Genomic DNA, 16,956 nt, shown 5'->3' on the forward strand with positions numbered 1-16,956 from the left:
AAAATTTTTAAACATTTTTTATATGTAGTTCTATGTTAAATTTTGATCCCCGCCTGGGGCCCCATTTTTGGTCCGAGGGTCACGATTTTTACAATTTAGAATCTTCATTATACATACAAGCTTTTGTGTAAATATTGGCATTTCTGGTGCAGTGGTTCTTGAGAAGAAGATTTTTTAAACATTTTCCTATGTATTTCTATGTTAAACTTTGAACCCCGCCTGGGGCCCCAGTTTAAGTCCGAGGGTCACGATTTTTACAATTTAGAATCTTCACTATATATACAAGCTTTTGTGTATGTATTGGCATTTCTGGTGTAGTGGTTCTTGAGAAGAAGATTTTTTAAACATTTTCCTATGTATTTCTATGTTAAACTTTGAACCCCGCCTGGGGCCCCAGTTTTGGTCCGAGGGTCACGATTTTTACAATTAAGAATCTTCACTATATATACAAGCTTTTGTGTAAATATTGGCATTTCTGGTGCAGTGGTTCTTGAGAAGAAGATTTTTTAAACATTTTCCTATGTATTTCTATGTTAAACTTTGAACCCCGCCTGGGGCCCCAGTTTTGGTCCGAGGGTCACGATTTTTACAATTTAGAATCTTCACTATATATACAAGCTTTTGTGTAAATATTGGCATTTCTGGTGCAGTGCTTCTTGAGAAGAAGATTTTTTAAACATTTTCCTATGTATTTCTATGTAAAACTTTGAACCCCGCCTGGGGCCCCAGTTTTGGTCCGAGGGTCACGATTTTTACAATTTAGAATCTTCACTTAGTATACAAGCTTTTGTGTAAATATTGGCATTCCTGGTGCAGTGGTTCTTGAGAAGAAGATTTTTTAAACATTTTCCTATGTATTTCTATGTTAAACTTTGAACCCCGTCTGGGGCCCCAGTTTTGGTCCGAGGGTCACGATTTTTACAATTTAGAATCTTCACTATGTATACAAGCTTTTGTGTAAATATTGGCATTTCTGGTGCAGTGGTTCTTGAGAAGAAGATTTTTTAAACATTTTCCTATGTATTTCTATATATGTTAAACTTTGAACCCCGCCTGGGGCCCCAGTTTTGGTCCGAGGGTCACGATTTTTACAATTTAGAATCTTCACTATATATACAAGCTTTTGTGTAAATATTGGCATTTCTGGTGCAGTGGTTCTTGAGAAGAAGATTTTTTAAACATTTTCCTATGTATTTCTATGTTAAACTTTGAACCCCGCCTGGGGCCCCAGTTTTGGTCCGAGGGTCACGATTTTTACAATTTAGAATCTTCACTATATATACAAGCTTTTGTGTAAATATTGGCATTTCTGGTGCAGTGGTTCTTGAGAAGAAGATTTTTAAAGACATGCACCCTATACTCACTGTTTCGCAATTATCTCCCTTTTGAAAAGGGCTGTGCCCTTTATTTTAACAATTTATAATCCCCTTTCCATAAGGATGCTTTGTACCAAATTTGGTTAAATTTGGCCCAGTGGTTTTTGAGAAGAAGTTGAAAATGTGAAAAGTTTACAGACGGACGGACAGACAGACAGACGGACGGACGACGGACAACGGGTGATCAGAAAAGCTCACTTGAACCTTCGGTTCAGGTGAGCTAAAAAAAGAGAGAAGATTCTAGCCAGGTAAAACTTACAGGTAATTACATCTTGGTTGACATTTAGCAAAATGTTTTCTGGTGTCATGGCAACTGTATTAGGGAATTCATCTTGGTTCCTCACAATGGCCTACAACAGACAGGAAACAAATCATGCTATATAGACCCACAGAAATCTGCAGCCATCTAGCTGACCTTCAGCTTCATCTGCTGCTCAATGTAAATTCCATGTTTTGCATTATCCGAATGTCAGCGTAATTGCTGTCTGTATTTCTGTACAAGGTCTTTATGGGTGAACTACATCTGGGCAATTTTTATCTCTCATGCAGTGATCAATATGAATTATTTGATCTCTAACTTGAATGATTATAAAGGTATAAGGTCACCTTCATAATTTGTATGTTTGCCCTCTCTGGACTTGGGGTTAAAACTTTGGGTCCGTATGTAATTCAGAATTACCAGATAATTCTTTGTTAAAGTTATATAAAAAATTTAAACAAAATTTTTTGAATTCAACTTTAATGATTAAACAAGAGATCTGCAAGCAGCTGGAAAAATTATTAAAAGAAAAAAATGATGATCATATTGTAAATAGGAATACCTTGATACAGGATTATTGTTCAAAATGGGTGAAGGGAATAAATGATGGAATGTTTTTCAATACAGTATGGTGGATTCATGTAAAACAGAGAGCAGAATAGGACCACAGATATAATAATATGGTACATTTCACTGTGATCTTGCCATTATACAAGACTGTCACAATACTGCAGAGCAATAATGTTATTTGGTACATGTAAGTAAAGGACCTGGATATTCAGATCTGGCTACAGAGTAGTTTTTTTGTAGAGTATAAATAATATAACTGGAAATATTTTTCACCTACGATAGACAACGAGAAAAGTATAAATCTTATGCTTACTAAAAATCAATTAAACCAACAATTTCAAGAACTTTGAAAAAAATATTGGGCACATTTTAAATGGAGAGGATGATGTCCTATAAATATTAAATTGTCACCAGCCCCTTTTCTTCTATAAATTAAAAAAAAATATCACGATTCTGATAATTTACGAACAAGAGTATAAATATTAATGACAGATTTAATATCAAAAATCATAAGATGGAGTTTTCTGTTCAATTCAAAACATGCAGTCACTGTGATATTTAATGGCAGATGGTAGAAAACAAAACAACTAAGATACAACATAAATCACCCAAATTATGGCAATCTAAAGGAACGCGGGATGAAGAATTATTGCTTTGCCCTGTAACACTTGATCACTGAAATGAATTTCTGGGTCTTCATGTGGGAAGATGGATGCTGGGTAAGGTGTAAATAGAGGCAGTGGCTGACAGTGATATCATGGACTCGAAGGGCTGAGAGTGCTTCAGAGCGGTGATGTATGGGGCCCTCACAGATCATGCAGCCATTTAGAGACCCAGTGAACCTCTACTGCAGCCAGAACAAACACTCCATCTTATAATTACCGCAATATTGAATTAAACTGCATCGATCATAATACGAAACCTTGCCAACGTCCATGGGATGCACACTAAGAAAGTAAACTTAAGTCCGCTCTCAATTCCGCATGACAAAATAGCAGCACTGTTCAGTTTGAACTCTTTTTGTAGGGACATTAAAGGGAAATTTAAATTGAAGATCAATTGAGAAATTTATTTGAAATGTTTTCTTTTGAAAGAAATGAATGTCTAATTTGATCTGCCTGAATGTCCCTTGCTGTGGGTCACTACAAGACTTGTATACCTCTCTCTGTTAATATACAGGTTCTCCATACTTTGACATTGTCCTTTAATTTGCACCATATAGATAAAGATATAAGCTGTTAATCTTGCATTCAACTATTGATATCAAAACCTGAACTTTCTTTTATAACAGAAATTTAATTAATTTTTACCACCAAAATTACTAATGATTTGAACTCTGAATAATGGCTACAAATTGCCAACAACTGTCCAATGATTTTGTGTATGCATATTTGTGCATGCATTCACTGTAAAAAGTTTACAAATTGTGTTAATTTTTAATGCAGTTTTGTTTGATAACAGATCCAAATCAAATGCCACACAAATAATTGACTGTCACTCTTTCAACGGAATACAATAATAAAAGATTGCAAGGCTAGCTTTATAAATGAATCCATGAATCAATTCTGAAATTTCTGATGATTTGGTATTTGTTGGTATTCTATCTGTTTCTGAAGAAGCAAACAGAAAGTACCGGTAAAATAATGCATTAAAATTTTGCTTGAAACATTTGATCATCAGTGAAGTGGTGAACATGTACATGACACACACAGTGACACTGACATACCGCCAGCCATTAGATCTTTCTAGGACAGACCTAATGCCCAGATTTTGCATCATTCCTCCCCCCCCCCCCCCCATCTTCTATTTACGGTATCTAAACGTGCCTACAAGAGATATTAAGGTGGGTCGCAGGTTTACCCAATAAAAAATCTCACGAGAAAACATACCCTGAAAATTTGTCAAATCGTTCTGTAGGATTTATCAAATTTGTCTACGCTGTTTTTATGCAATACCGCCTTGAACTTGGTATTGTTGATGGTGCTCTTTTGACGCTTTTCTGATAAATACATAGAAAAATGAGCATTTTTCGAGATGGAGTTATTTTGAGAAATTGCAAGTAACTTTTAAACAGTTAAGACCAATTTATCAACTGTTTCTGTGCGTAAAGAAAAAGTGATTCAAAATAAATTTATGTAAAAAAAAATGATATGTGTTCTCGCTAGATTTTTTGCTATTTTATCTTTATTTTTGATAATTTTACCAAAAATTGCCGTATTTTCGTTTTCGTATTTGACGTCGTGAGTACGACGTCATTTATTTTTAACCCGTTCCACTTATTTAGTGATATCATCACTTAAAAATCAAATTTAGACTTCTTAAGTTTAAACTAGAAGCTTACATTTCTGAAAAAGCAATTTTGGAGAGTATGAAAATAATAAGGGGATAAAAAAGCATATTTTTATAATGAATTGGAAGTTATAAGGCCCTCTTATTCTAAATCAGAGAATGCAGAGCATAGCATTTTTTTATATCTAAAATTTAGAGGAAAGTGTGGTACCAAATTTTTAAGTAGGTTCCTAATTTTCACATTCTCTTTGTCAAATATTATGTTAAATGTTAATGTAAATATATGCAAATAGTCTCAAATCTAGAAAACAAATGATATTTGTATGATATGTAATTTTATTTTTGTTATCAAAATCTACACAACTACTGTAAACTTCTTTAATTCCACGTGTCTAAACTTTCACGATTTCCGGTGTAAGTACCTTTCATGGTGTTTTTTATTTCACGGATAATCGATTTCTTACGCTAGAGAGGTAAATCCTGATTGTAAAAAAAATCTGATGAGTGATGAACCTGCATCATGTAACTTGCATTATTTTCTTTTAAATAAAGTAAAATTAAAGCCTTATTCATGTTACGTGCTATGGGAATAATAAAACAAGTTTTGTTAAATGTAAAAAGCACTGGTGTATATAATGCGCAATTGATTTTTGGGCATGCAAATTAGGGCGAAACGCACATATAATCTGTTAAAAAGAGGTACATCTTTATAATCAATCAATCTTAAAATGAACTGCTAAATGTGAATGCCGATCGCAGACAACGTCATGGTTGTACAGGAGTCTTTGCCCTAAGGCGTGTCCGAGATAATAAGCGACAATTAGCACCCGTGTTCACAATTGCTTCGAAAGGGCCCCAGAGATAAAGGTGAAACGAATCTTCCATTATAAAAGAGTTGTTTAATGATGATGTTAATTGACTGTATTGAATTAACGTAATACTCATTCTTGCTATTTTTTATATTAAATATACTATAATTACGATACACAAGTTGTAACTTAGGCCCCGCTTAAGGACACATGCATCTGTAATGGCGGCCTACACACAGATGGTGAATGCACAGCTCAATATTCACGGTGGCTTAATGTTCACGGAAAATTGTCTGACCGTGAACATAGTGAAATTAAAAACACCGTAATGTTTTCCACGTCTACAGTAATTTAGAAAATCCTCCCTATTTTTCGGTCAAAATAGTTACGATAATTATACTTACTATCAATGCTTGTAATTTTTTTCTTTTGAAGGATTATTATGGACCCAAATTATTTTACAGACATCTCTCTCTCTCTCTCTCTCTCTCTCTCTCTCTCTCTCAAGTTTGAGACTGCATGACTGTCATTACTTAGCTTTAAATAACGCTCCAATTCTTGCTAATAATCTACGTAGTTATGATGTATTTCTTCCAATATGCATTTCCAACTTACGATTCTTACATGAAAACTAAGACTTGGTATGAATTACTTCTTTAGTATTTACACTATAGACCTAAATCGAATTACTTTATCATAACTAAGAATGTCAAGCGGGAAATCTTGAGATGTCTTCTTTATGACGTCATAAACAAATGTGCCCAAAACAGCCACTCGAGTTGTCTAAATTGAGTACAGAATTTGATGACGAAAGCAAACCCGCGACCGACCTTAATATAAGTCGTAGAACTTGTTTATCAATCGTTGTAAAATAAATAAAGTTCAGAAAAAAAAATATTCTATTTACATGTAGTTATAAGTCAAAGAAGACGGCTTTCATGCTACCATATTATGTTATAAAGTCTGAATAATCATTGCAGGAAAAAACTTTTTTTTAACATGTGTTAAATAAACATTTCTGAAGTCATTTTGTTTTAATTGGTATCCTTAATAACTAATTAGAGACTTATATCCACACATTTAGTATATTTAAAAATACGAGATTTAAGATATTACAATGCTATCTCTTTTCCATTCTAGATCTACCTCTTTTTCACCACTGGAGGTTAACATGTAAGGCTATATCAAAAGTTTTACAGTATATTCTTCCATAGTGCTTGATATTTTTAATTATTATAACTTACAGTTTGATTTGTAAGCATGACTGTACACAAATCATAGAAAATATTCTCAATAAAAGGGTGTTACAAGCATAACCTGGTGTAACGTCATTATAACACGAAATAAATACATTTGTACTTTTATAGAAATATTGTGTGTTACTTCTATCACCAAGAGGTAATACAACACAGTTACAAGCAACACAAGATATTGTCAAACAGTGAGAATCAGAAACCAAACAAACTGACTAGTATGAAAATGACATTCTGAAAAATATGATTTCTTTTTAAATTTTTAACCATCTGACATAGGCCAATGTTTGGATAGTGAGTGTGCCGTAATGAACCGAGTAAACACTGAATTAGATCTACAGTAGAATCGTAGTTGTCAAAATAAGAGATAGTCAGGCAATGATAAACCTAACAAATGACATCAATTTACACATCTATAACCAAAATAAGTTGAGCTACATTCATGGAACAAAGAGAGCAATTTTCATCATGTAGATATATAGTTCAATTTACCACATAATCAATACCATCTATAGTACCTATTGTGCACTCACGTTGGAGCTGTATTTTGCATAATCTTGTTCTGCTGCAAAATGTGCTATTATGTTAATTTGCTTGCTTATGAGGCCTGCTTAGTTCAGAAAAATGAGATATTTAAAGATTTGCAATTTAAAAATTTTGTTTAACAACAAGTAAAACCATGCATGGTCAAGTGTATACTATACTTACAGTAACTTATATAGTGTAAACTATACTTATAATTGTTAATAAAATATGCGATTGCAAAACATACTTCAAGATTTGCAAACTTTAATTAATACCGGTAATTGGTAATTATTGTTTAGAGTTTGTACACTACAGTTTTAAGATATTTATGGCATCAAATATATTATAAATTTTGTTTTGAAGATCAAATTGATCCTTGCCATTTTGGCAGTCATTTTAGCAAGGATTACATTAATTAAATTGATTCAGGGGAAAAATTTATAATTATGTTCATACTTGAAAAATGATGTCAGCTAGAAATATACTTTCAAACATTAAAAGTTACAGCTGAATCTCACTTCCTTTTATTTCCTTAAAAGCTGTCATGGAGAAGCTTTGCTTGAAGGGAGAGGTGTTTATTATAGTCTGACTGTAGAAATTTATCCTATAATAGTCATTTAAAGTGAGGCTGGAAACCATCCAACAGACAGCATTCCTAGCAGCAGTGATGTAAGAGGAACCTCAACAGAGCAATAAACCAATACAGAATATACAAGATCTTGTTAATAAAATTACAGCCCAACAAAAAACTATTAAGTATTTGTGACAAACCATTTCTAGCACGATTTGCGACCATTCTCTGTAATTTGCATTTACTACTGCACCATCTATGAACAAACAACTCCCCAGTGAGATATTTGAAATAAAACGGAATGCTAATGCACATAAAATAATTGCTTTATTAGGAACATCATAAATTTTTCAAGACTTCCAGGAACGGCCACCTATAATGGTATTAATTCTCGTTTCCCGTGATTCCGACTAGTGTGAGCTATTTGAAGTTTGGTGCATTTCATCCTCTATTGTACCTCTTTTCTTTCGGTGAATTACATCACATATTGTAAAATAGCTTTAATTCAAAGAAGCACGCAAACTGCTGCAAAAGTTTAAAATGGCTGGTTTAAAGGTTTGAAGGGTTTGTTCTACTAAAGTAAGAATTGTATTATTGACTTGTACTTTTATGAAGCAAGTGACCTACAAGTTTAGGGGGCTGGACGGTCATGGCCATTTTTGCCCTATATTAATCTCCTTTAACAGAAGAGCTCCGAATAAATACATGGCAAAATTTTATATTTCAGAACTAAAATATATCGATAAAGACATCATATCTAATAATTTAAGGAACATCTGATGATTATTTTGTTGACCACCCAGCCTCTTTAGATAAACCTTCTATACTGAATTTATACATTTAACTAATACAATGTTGGAGATACTGAATCTAACATTGAACTACTGCAATATTGGAGGTATTAAGTATGTGATCTATTGATATGAATTAAGACAAAGTTAAAGTCAAGAGTAAACATTTCAATAAAGATGAATCAAAGCTAGGTTTAAACAGATAACTAACAAGGATCCAGTGCTTATAATGATATCAAGACGAGTGTCTCATGTCCTGAGCTATTATTACCTTGTATTTTCTATGTTTTGCTTCAATTTCAAAGTCATGTACATGCATCTTATTCATATCTTTGTCTTTAGATATATTTTTATGAGTAACTAGCTGACACATGCAACTACATCATGCTATAAATTTACTGAGTATGTTATATTCTGCCAACTGGTTTTTTTTTTAACAAAAATAAATTAAAGAGGCCTAGCTAGTCTGTGCAGCTTATTATTTTCCTGTCGTTAAGGAGTTAATGTGAAATGTGTACAAAATTGTACTTGTAGACCTTTTTGGTGTAAAATGCTAATGCAATATCATTGTTTTAATAGTTTTTATTGTGAACAATGCATATAGTTGTAGAATGCTGCAATAATTGCTTACAAATTTGAGATGACCATGGGGATTAATATATTAATAATTTGTCAATAGATCTAGAAACATATCAGCAATCTTAACAGATTTTTTTTACACGAAACAATTGTTGACTTTCACAATAACTTTCATGAAATTTAAATAAAAAGAATATAGGCAGAAATACATGTCAGTAAATATTGGGAAAATGGGAAATTTTGGCAAATCTTCATGAAATTCCAAAAGGATCCAATATGTTGAGATAACTTCTTAAGAAATTGGAATGGTAACTCAGTAAAAATTCATCCAAGAAATTTCATCAAAATATCTAAGGTAAAAATAATTAGAATTTATATCCTTGGTATTCATGTATATAATACATGTATATGCGTTAACAATGCTTAACTAAGGTCATAATGGTGTTGATTGCCAAGATACAATCAAGCAAATTATATACCATGCTGACAATTCTTTTATGTATATAATCAAGGCTAATGTGTAATGTTTTTGTTTCCATTAGGTATACATTCACCGGTATTTGGTAAAAATTTCATAAATTCATCCAAATTTAGATGTGTTCTATGTGCAAGTTAATTACATGTATGACAAATTAAACTGTTTGTGTTTGTACCTTTTCATAAGGTTGCAAACAAGTTAAACATAGCACAAGCCTTGCATGCATACATTGTAAAGAATTGCGAGCTCGATACCTCACTTAGAACTTCAGAACTGACTTTCATTTTTGTTGGTTGATCATTAAAAATACCTTTTTTCATTAAAATTGGAAAAATGAAATATTTAATGAAAGGGAGAGAGAATATTTATATTTCCATAGTTCCTTTACTTTCAGTATCCCTCATATAAAACAATGATTAGGGGTGATCTTACAGAGTAGGCAGTATAGAGGTACACACCCCATTGTCAAAAAATGTGTTCTATTCAAACTCAATGATTTTAATCTTTACCAAATAAAGGAACTTTTGATATTTTAAAATCATAATTGTGTAAATTTTGATTTAACACTTGCATGAACTTAATTTTTAAAGCTTGTATAGTAGAAGATTTAAGAATTGCATTAAAGAAATGAAGCTTAAAATATAAAGGTATCCAAAGTATAATGATGGGATATATTGAACAATTTTGAATCAAATTACATGTAGTTAAAAATGTATTGCTAGATAACAATTAAAATGAAATGAACCAAATTCACAGGACTGAAAGCATATAAGAAACTGGTCATATTGCATCTTACACTTTTTTGAAAAGTTATATTCACTTGATGAAAAGCAGAAAATTTTAATTTTGTCAAAATATCTGCAGTAAATGATTGATTTTATTCCATATTTTAATAAAGAGAAAGTTTAAGCATATATTTACCAAGAGATTTGTATGAATTTCCAGTTCCATTTTACAATATCTTAATAAAACATACATTTCCCATAGATTTCAATGTAAAATTCAAGGTGCAATTAATTGGACATTAATCAAAACTTGGAGAATTCCTTTGATAGAGTATTTTTTATTTGAAGAAAACTTCAAAATGATACCATGGTTAATGTTAGACAATTAAATTACTTTAAAATGTGGTCTTTACATACATTGAATACCTTAAATGTACCGGGTACTTTAATATGTCTAAAAATCATCTCTCTGTTTTTTTAGAGAGCTTCAAATCAAAATTGGCTTTCAGCTACACATATTTTTCTCCTTAGGCCAATATAAAATTATTGTTTATTTGTAATTGCCCCCTGCCTCATTAAAATACCCCCTGCTGATAAAATTTTAGTAGCCAAAAAATAAGAACTTTACTTTTATATGAAGATTATTATTTCAATGTATTATTTACCAATTTTTGATTAGTTAAACTTCAACATTAAAAAATAAACAAAAATTTCTTCCCTCCCTCCTGGGTCTAGAAACCCCTAGGTGGCAATTCCAAACAAAAATTTTTTAACGGATGGCCTTAAATGTTCATTATACCTAATTTAATACTTTTGCGGCTCTATCATTCAATTTTCTGAGAATGCAATTTATTCACAATTGATAACCTCGATAATGATCATGAAAGCCAGCCAATAAATATTTGCCAAGTGGATAAAAAAAAATAAAATATCCACAAAAACCTGCTGCAATTATTGATTATTGTATGAATTATTGTATAAATTATATGTCAACTTATTTTACTCGTGCTAATTATTGATAAAAGTATGCTACATCTATAGAACAGAAATTGATTAAAAATGGAATATTTAATAATACATATATTGTGGATAAATTGAAAATATACATATTTGATCAGCAAGAAATGCAATTTCTAGGTGTTGAGTCATATTCTTCTATATGATACTGCTGTAAGGGGTTGGCTATAACTCGATCCTAAGGACATCATTTGGACGTACATAGGAGAGGCTATTTTGTTACTGGGTTCTTTTTAACTAACAATATCATCTATATTTTATATATATAGCTCAGAACTTAATGCCTAAGGGATCGGAAAATTGTAATTTAAACACAGACAACACCTGTTATTAGGTGTGTGCAGGGAACAGGTCCAACATATATGGGTATACATGTACTAGAATTCAGGTATTATATCTTATAGATATATACACATCAAAAAATGAATTTTATCAGCACAATTAGGAAAAGAAATTGATTATCTCTATTCCAAATGATGGAGAAGCACAAAAACTGTCAGATTTACATTTGAAGTCTCATACTCATAATTAAGCTTTACAATATAAAAAGGTTCTGACTGCACACGGACAATATCTAAAGAGACACGTTCTACCAACTGTCGGAAGATAAACAGAATTTGCTCTGTTTATGTTCATTTTTAACTGCATCCTCTCTGCATTGATTTTCCGTGTTTTAATCAAATTCACAGATGTTAATGCATTCTTTAATTGAGTTGACAATTTCATAACAATTAAGACCTTGACGATCATTATCCAAATCAATAGAGGATTCCTGATTTTATTAAAAGGTAAGACAAGGATTTATCTAGACAATCAATACAAGTACTGCAGAATCATTTAAAAAATCAGCAATTTATGGCATGACATGTAAATAACATAATTTTTTTAAAAATAAATTTTCAATATTTAATTTTTTTTTTCATTTACTAAAAATTTCAGTTAAATTTTAGAATTGAAATTATCATTAAAATAAAATTGGACTTACCCGAACTTCAATGTTGAGATGTTTGTCCGATTTTTTCTGTTTGAGCTTTTGGAGGAACTGCTCCGCTGCAATGGGCTCCCGCTTGACGCCAGCCACCGCCTTTTCTTCCTTCTCTACAGAAGAGTCATCAAAGCCAAATACAGACTTTATACCACTAAGTTGTCGACTGAGTGCCATCAACAGTCTCTTGCCCATCTTACAGAAATCTCTACAACTCCATTAGTGTTCAAGCGCTTTCACTCAAACGGATAACGAAGTGCTGCACCAGAAGACATGTCTTGCAATCATTCCAGACTGTAGGAGACATCACGCAACAGACATGCACTTTCACGAGAGCAAACAAATTTCAAACTTGGTTTTCCCACCTTGGGAGTGAGTTTTATTGACATCAGTAAAACCCCAACAAGCAGCCGAGTTAACCATGCAGCAAACAATAGTACCAAACAATTGAACTGTACACGGACAGTAAGAATCTATAGATATATATGTGTGAGAGACTAGTCAATCTATCGATTGTTGACAGAGCCGTTCAGGCGTGTCCTTTTAAATGCTTCACAGCAGGTATCTCAAGCCCAACTCCTCAGACTCCTTATTAGAATAATCTATTGACAATCACCACACAGTCATTGTGTATAAATAAGACTCCAAAAGATCAACATTACTTTTACACACAAATCAGATGCAAGGTGAGCATGTCTGGCATCAAGTGAGGAAATTAAGTCCAATATTTACTATACCCGTTACAGTCACAGATAAATGGAGTAATGTGGTGTATTCAAATATCAGAGAGTATGGTCAAAGTACGACAAATAATACTATAAGTTTGTCCAAAGCAAATGAGATTCAACTCTTCACCTCCAAAAGACAGAAAACCATCACTACCGCATTAATTCAAGCTAGCGTCACAACGCTCAAGACAGTTCAGCCTTCGACAGCTTTGAATCGGCCTAGTTTCCTTATTTATACAGCTGCTTCGGGATCCTTTAGATTCGGTTTTGATTTCTACAAATTTCTCCTGTCACCATATCCCCACATCACATCACAATGCCATCTGTTTGAGAGAACTGATGATTTACATAAGGCCGTCCTCTAATAATGCCGGAATATGAATTAATGTAATAACCAAATCGGCAACCTCTGACAAGAGATGTCCTCTGAGGAGTCTCACATCATCCTCTCCCAACACTGTTAATGTTTCAATAAAAAAAAAAACAATCACAGGATCCCAATCAATAGACACAAAATAACAAAGGAATTATCTTGCAGCTAACTGGATTGCATGGAAAAAGTTAATTATACCATGCGCATAGTGAGAAGATCTTAGGGCGGAGAAAGCATTTTATGCCAGTTTCCAAGTAAAGCTAGGTTTAATTTTATTTCTTTTAAGGCTGCAGAGAATCCAAATTTGTCACCTTTTCAATGATTAGACGTACATTAAAATTCTTGAATTTCAAAATCAATAAATTTGCTTTTTTAGATTCCAAATCCGTCTACAGAGGAAACACAAGAATAAAACAGGTGAGGGTTTTGCACACAAAAAGGATTTTCCTAAAACTCTTTCACTCAGTTCTTCAAACATTGTTGTTTACATAACAGTCCAATACAAAAGTCACATCGAGTGATGCACTATAAACCTTTAAAATTGAATAAAAAATTGATTTTTTCAAATACGCTTTCAGCAAAATAAATCAATATGCAAGGATCAGAGATTACACAAGTTATCAATTTCATATTTTTGACACAGATCTATCGGTCATTAATAATAAGCAGTTTTATAAAAAAAAAAAAATCATCATTATAAATGTATTTATTTGGTAAATAATGGTATTTTACTATATAGAAGCAATTTTTTTCAGTGCATTACATGTAACTAAATGTATAAAGCTTTATCTTATAAGTGTGGTTCATAAGTCTTGCACTTCATTAATGATTTGCTGGTTTAATTAAATCTGATTGTGTATGAGCACTAAGGCAGTCCTTACTAACAAAAATATACCGTTAGTACATGTATTTCTGTTGGAAATCATAACTCCATACCCAATTAAATATCAGACCATCCCAAAATGAGAAAAAAATGTGTCCAATTCTTTCAAACTTTACACCTGCAACACTAGAATTTGTTTGGCATATAAAAAGTAAAATAATGAGAAATACAAGAATAGACAGACGAGGTTTGCAGCGCAATTCTTGGCTAAATTTATAGACCTAAAAATGGCTCTGTAGGAAAATTATTTTTTTGTGATAGGCAAGGCTGCTATTGTAGGAAATTCAGTGAGGTTGGTGATAAAAGCCATCATTGGTCTATCCTAATGAAATTAGATATTGATCATTGCTGGGAATTCTTGCTTAATAATTTATTTCATTATCAATGCAAAATATATCTTTAAATGAATGCACCGAACGATTGTTTTACACACCATCTCATCTGGCAACATGGGGTCAGGCGAAACATTGCTGTATTCTGCGTTATTGGGGCCAATCTCAACTTTGTGGGTTTTTTTTCTGTGTTTGTATCATCACTCTACCACCGTTATGATTGCTTCAAATTGTCCACTCAATCACACTCGTCTCTCTGGGAAGGGAATTTCGTCACAGCGATTTTTTTCCTCTCTAATGTCTGTGGCTGATGATACATTATGCACTTAAAATAATAAATAATCCAAATCAATCCCTCCATTTTGTACTTAGAACTGAACAATCATTTACTGATCGAATGTGTTGACACAGAGGTCTGATCTCATTAACCCAAAAAACAGGCCTGGAAGCCTCAATTATTAAGTTGTGTTAGAGTCGTGTATATACACAGAGCACGTGGACGTGTTTAATTTACAGGCTCATACAAACAGAACCTAAAGAAATGAATCTAGATCTATGGAACAGATAAAATAGTATATATGTCAATTTACTGACCAATATTAGCCCTACTGGTCGGCAAAAGAGTTGATCTATTGCTAACTCTGCATTTATACCCAAAACAGTCATTATAATGAACGCTAGAGTAAGCCATAATAACCAGAAAGGCCATGAATATATGGTGAACTGGACAACTTATAGTCCAGATCTATAGGCTAATATTATTAATAAATCTTTACTTTGGCTTTAAGGATGGAAGTTGATCACATAGCAGTCAGGCGATGAACTTCCGTATGAAATATCAATCGAAATCATTGGCTTGTCTAATGGACAATATAGAAGTGTAATATGCAGTGTTCCTGATGGATAAAAATAATGGAAACCGTTACTCTTTTGTCGAATCCCTAATGCAATAAAAGTATGATAAACAAAAAATCTTTTTCCTACATACTGGTAATTGTGTCTTGTGACCTTTAATATGTACAGAGTATCTGTTAAGAACTTACACATTCTAACTTATTTAGCATTAAGAAATGACATCATACACAAAGATCATGTTGATTTTATAAATTCATTTAATGTTTTGGAGCAAAAAAATGGGGGTTTCAGCAGGAAACATTGAGCACATGTCACCTTGCTCAAGTACCATTTTATCTTATTATGTCTTTGTATAATCAAAAACAGATGTGAAAATGGTACTTGAGCAGATCTGCACTCTATACTTTCTATGGCAAAATATGAAGACATTAAAATTACCATACTCTCATTTACAAAATTAAAGGAATGTGCCTGATTTGGTGACTGACGTTAGGATGAACAGCTATTGGACAATGAAGACAAATATCAAGGTTATTGTGATAGACATTTAACAAAGATATAATTTTGAAATGATACTAATTAAAATTAGTAAAAATAGGGGGCATATTTCTTGATGTGGATAAAATTACAATCCTGATATCTGTTTATGGACAACATAGCTAACCTGAGGACACATATCATTAACAAGCTTAAAGGGGGTATGGGACACCTTCATCTTGTGATGAACTGCCTTTCAAAACAAAAAAAATTAATCACATCTTTATATCATTTTTCACCTCAACACTTAATTATTGTTGTCTGACATCATAGTACATTCAGGTAGCTTTACATAAGATCAGTAAGTCAATAGTTAGAAATTTGCTTGGGCTTCACAATTTTTACTTTTGAAATGAAATTTTAATGTGCATTTTGCTATCAAACATTTTAAAACTTGAAAAAAAAAACAATAAAAGAAATAAAATGAACAATATTTAATCATTTTTTTTTTCATTTCTTCACTGGTATATTCTCACAAATTGCATCCATTACTGAGGTGTCAATACAAAAAATTGTTCTTGTAATTTCTATGTAAAACTTTAGACCTGATCCCTTCATAGTTTGAATTCTGTAGATTCTTCATACAAGTTTTTAATTTCTAGTTTAGTTAGTTACTCAAAATTTAAATGGTCAGGACAGGTGTTATAATATAGAATCAAAGAACTGAAATGAACAAAAGCAGGCACAGAAACACAGGTCACTGAAACAAATTACTGGATTTGAAAAGTGCAGCTGAAATTTGAAATAAAGTAATAAAACCCCAGCCGTTAGACCTTGTTGGAACTCTTCACCTCTCACATATCAATAGTGGAGAGCCTTGCACATTTACATGCACCAATCTCATTTAAAGTGAAATCAATATCGAGTAATACTGTGAGCGACTGATTAAAATTTTATTTACTTAGCCACCGATTCCAATACAAATAACGCAAACGTGTTCACTTAGTTAGCGTATGTGAACAGCCATTAAACTAAATGATGATCGAACGCGTGGTGATCTGTACACACTGTAGTGATCAAT

General features: G+C 32.5%; 1 protein-coding gene and 1 long non-coding RNA gene across 7 annotated transcripts in view; one reads left to right on the forward strand and one right to left on the reverse strand.

Annotated features, from left to right (window-relative positions):
* LOC105325110 (receptor-type tyrosine-protein phosphatase epsilon) overlaps positions 1-16,956 on the reverse strand; it is an 82,161-nt gene that overhangs the window by 23,896 nt on the left and 41,309 nt on the right. For 5 of the 6 annotated variants that reach the window (XM_034456031.2, XM_066067354.1, XM_034456034.2 and 2 more), the window contains 2 exons: positions 12,228-12,340; positions 1,636-1,726 (listed from right to left, as the gene is read on the reverse strand). In XM_034456031.2, the coding sequence (XP_034311922.2) occupies positions 1,636-1,726; positions 12,228-12,340 (204 nt within the window). Of the gene's footprint in view, positions 1-1,635; positions 1,727-12,227; positions 12,613-16,956 lie in introns of those variants that run through there. The other variant, XM_066067355.1, reaches the window with a different exon arrangement.
* LOC117684339 (uncharacterized) lies at positions 13,001-15,657 on the forward strand. The gene is made up of 3 exons (XR_004598121.2): positions 13,001-13,582; positions 13,705-13,745; positions 15,332-15,657. It is a non-coding gene; the product is annotated as an uncharacterized lncRNA (long non-coding RNA).

Source organism: Magallana gigas, chromosome 7 (assembly GCF_963853765.1).
Source record: "Magallana gigas chromosome 7, xbMagGiga1.1, whole genome shotgun sequence".
Lineage (NCBI taxonomy): Eukaryota > Metazoa > Mollusca > Bivalvia > Ostreida > Ostreidae > Magallana > Magallana gigas.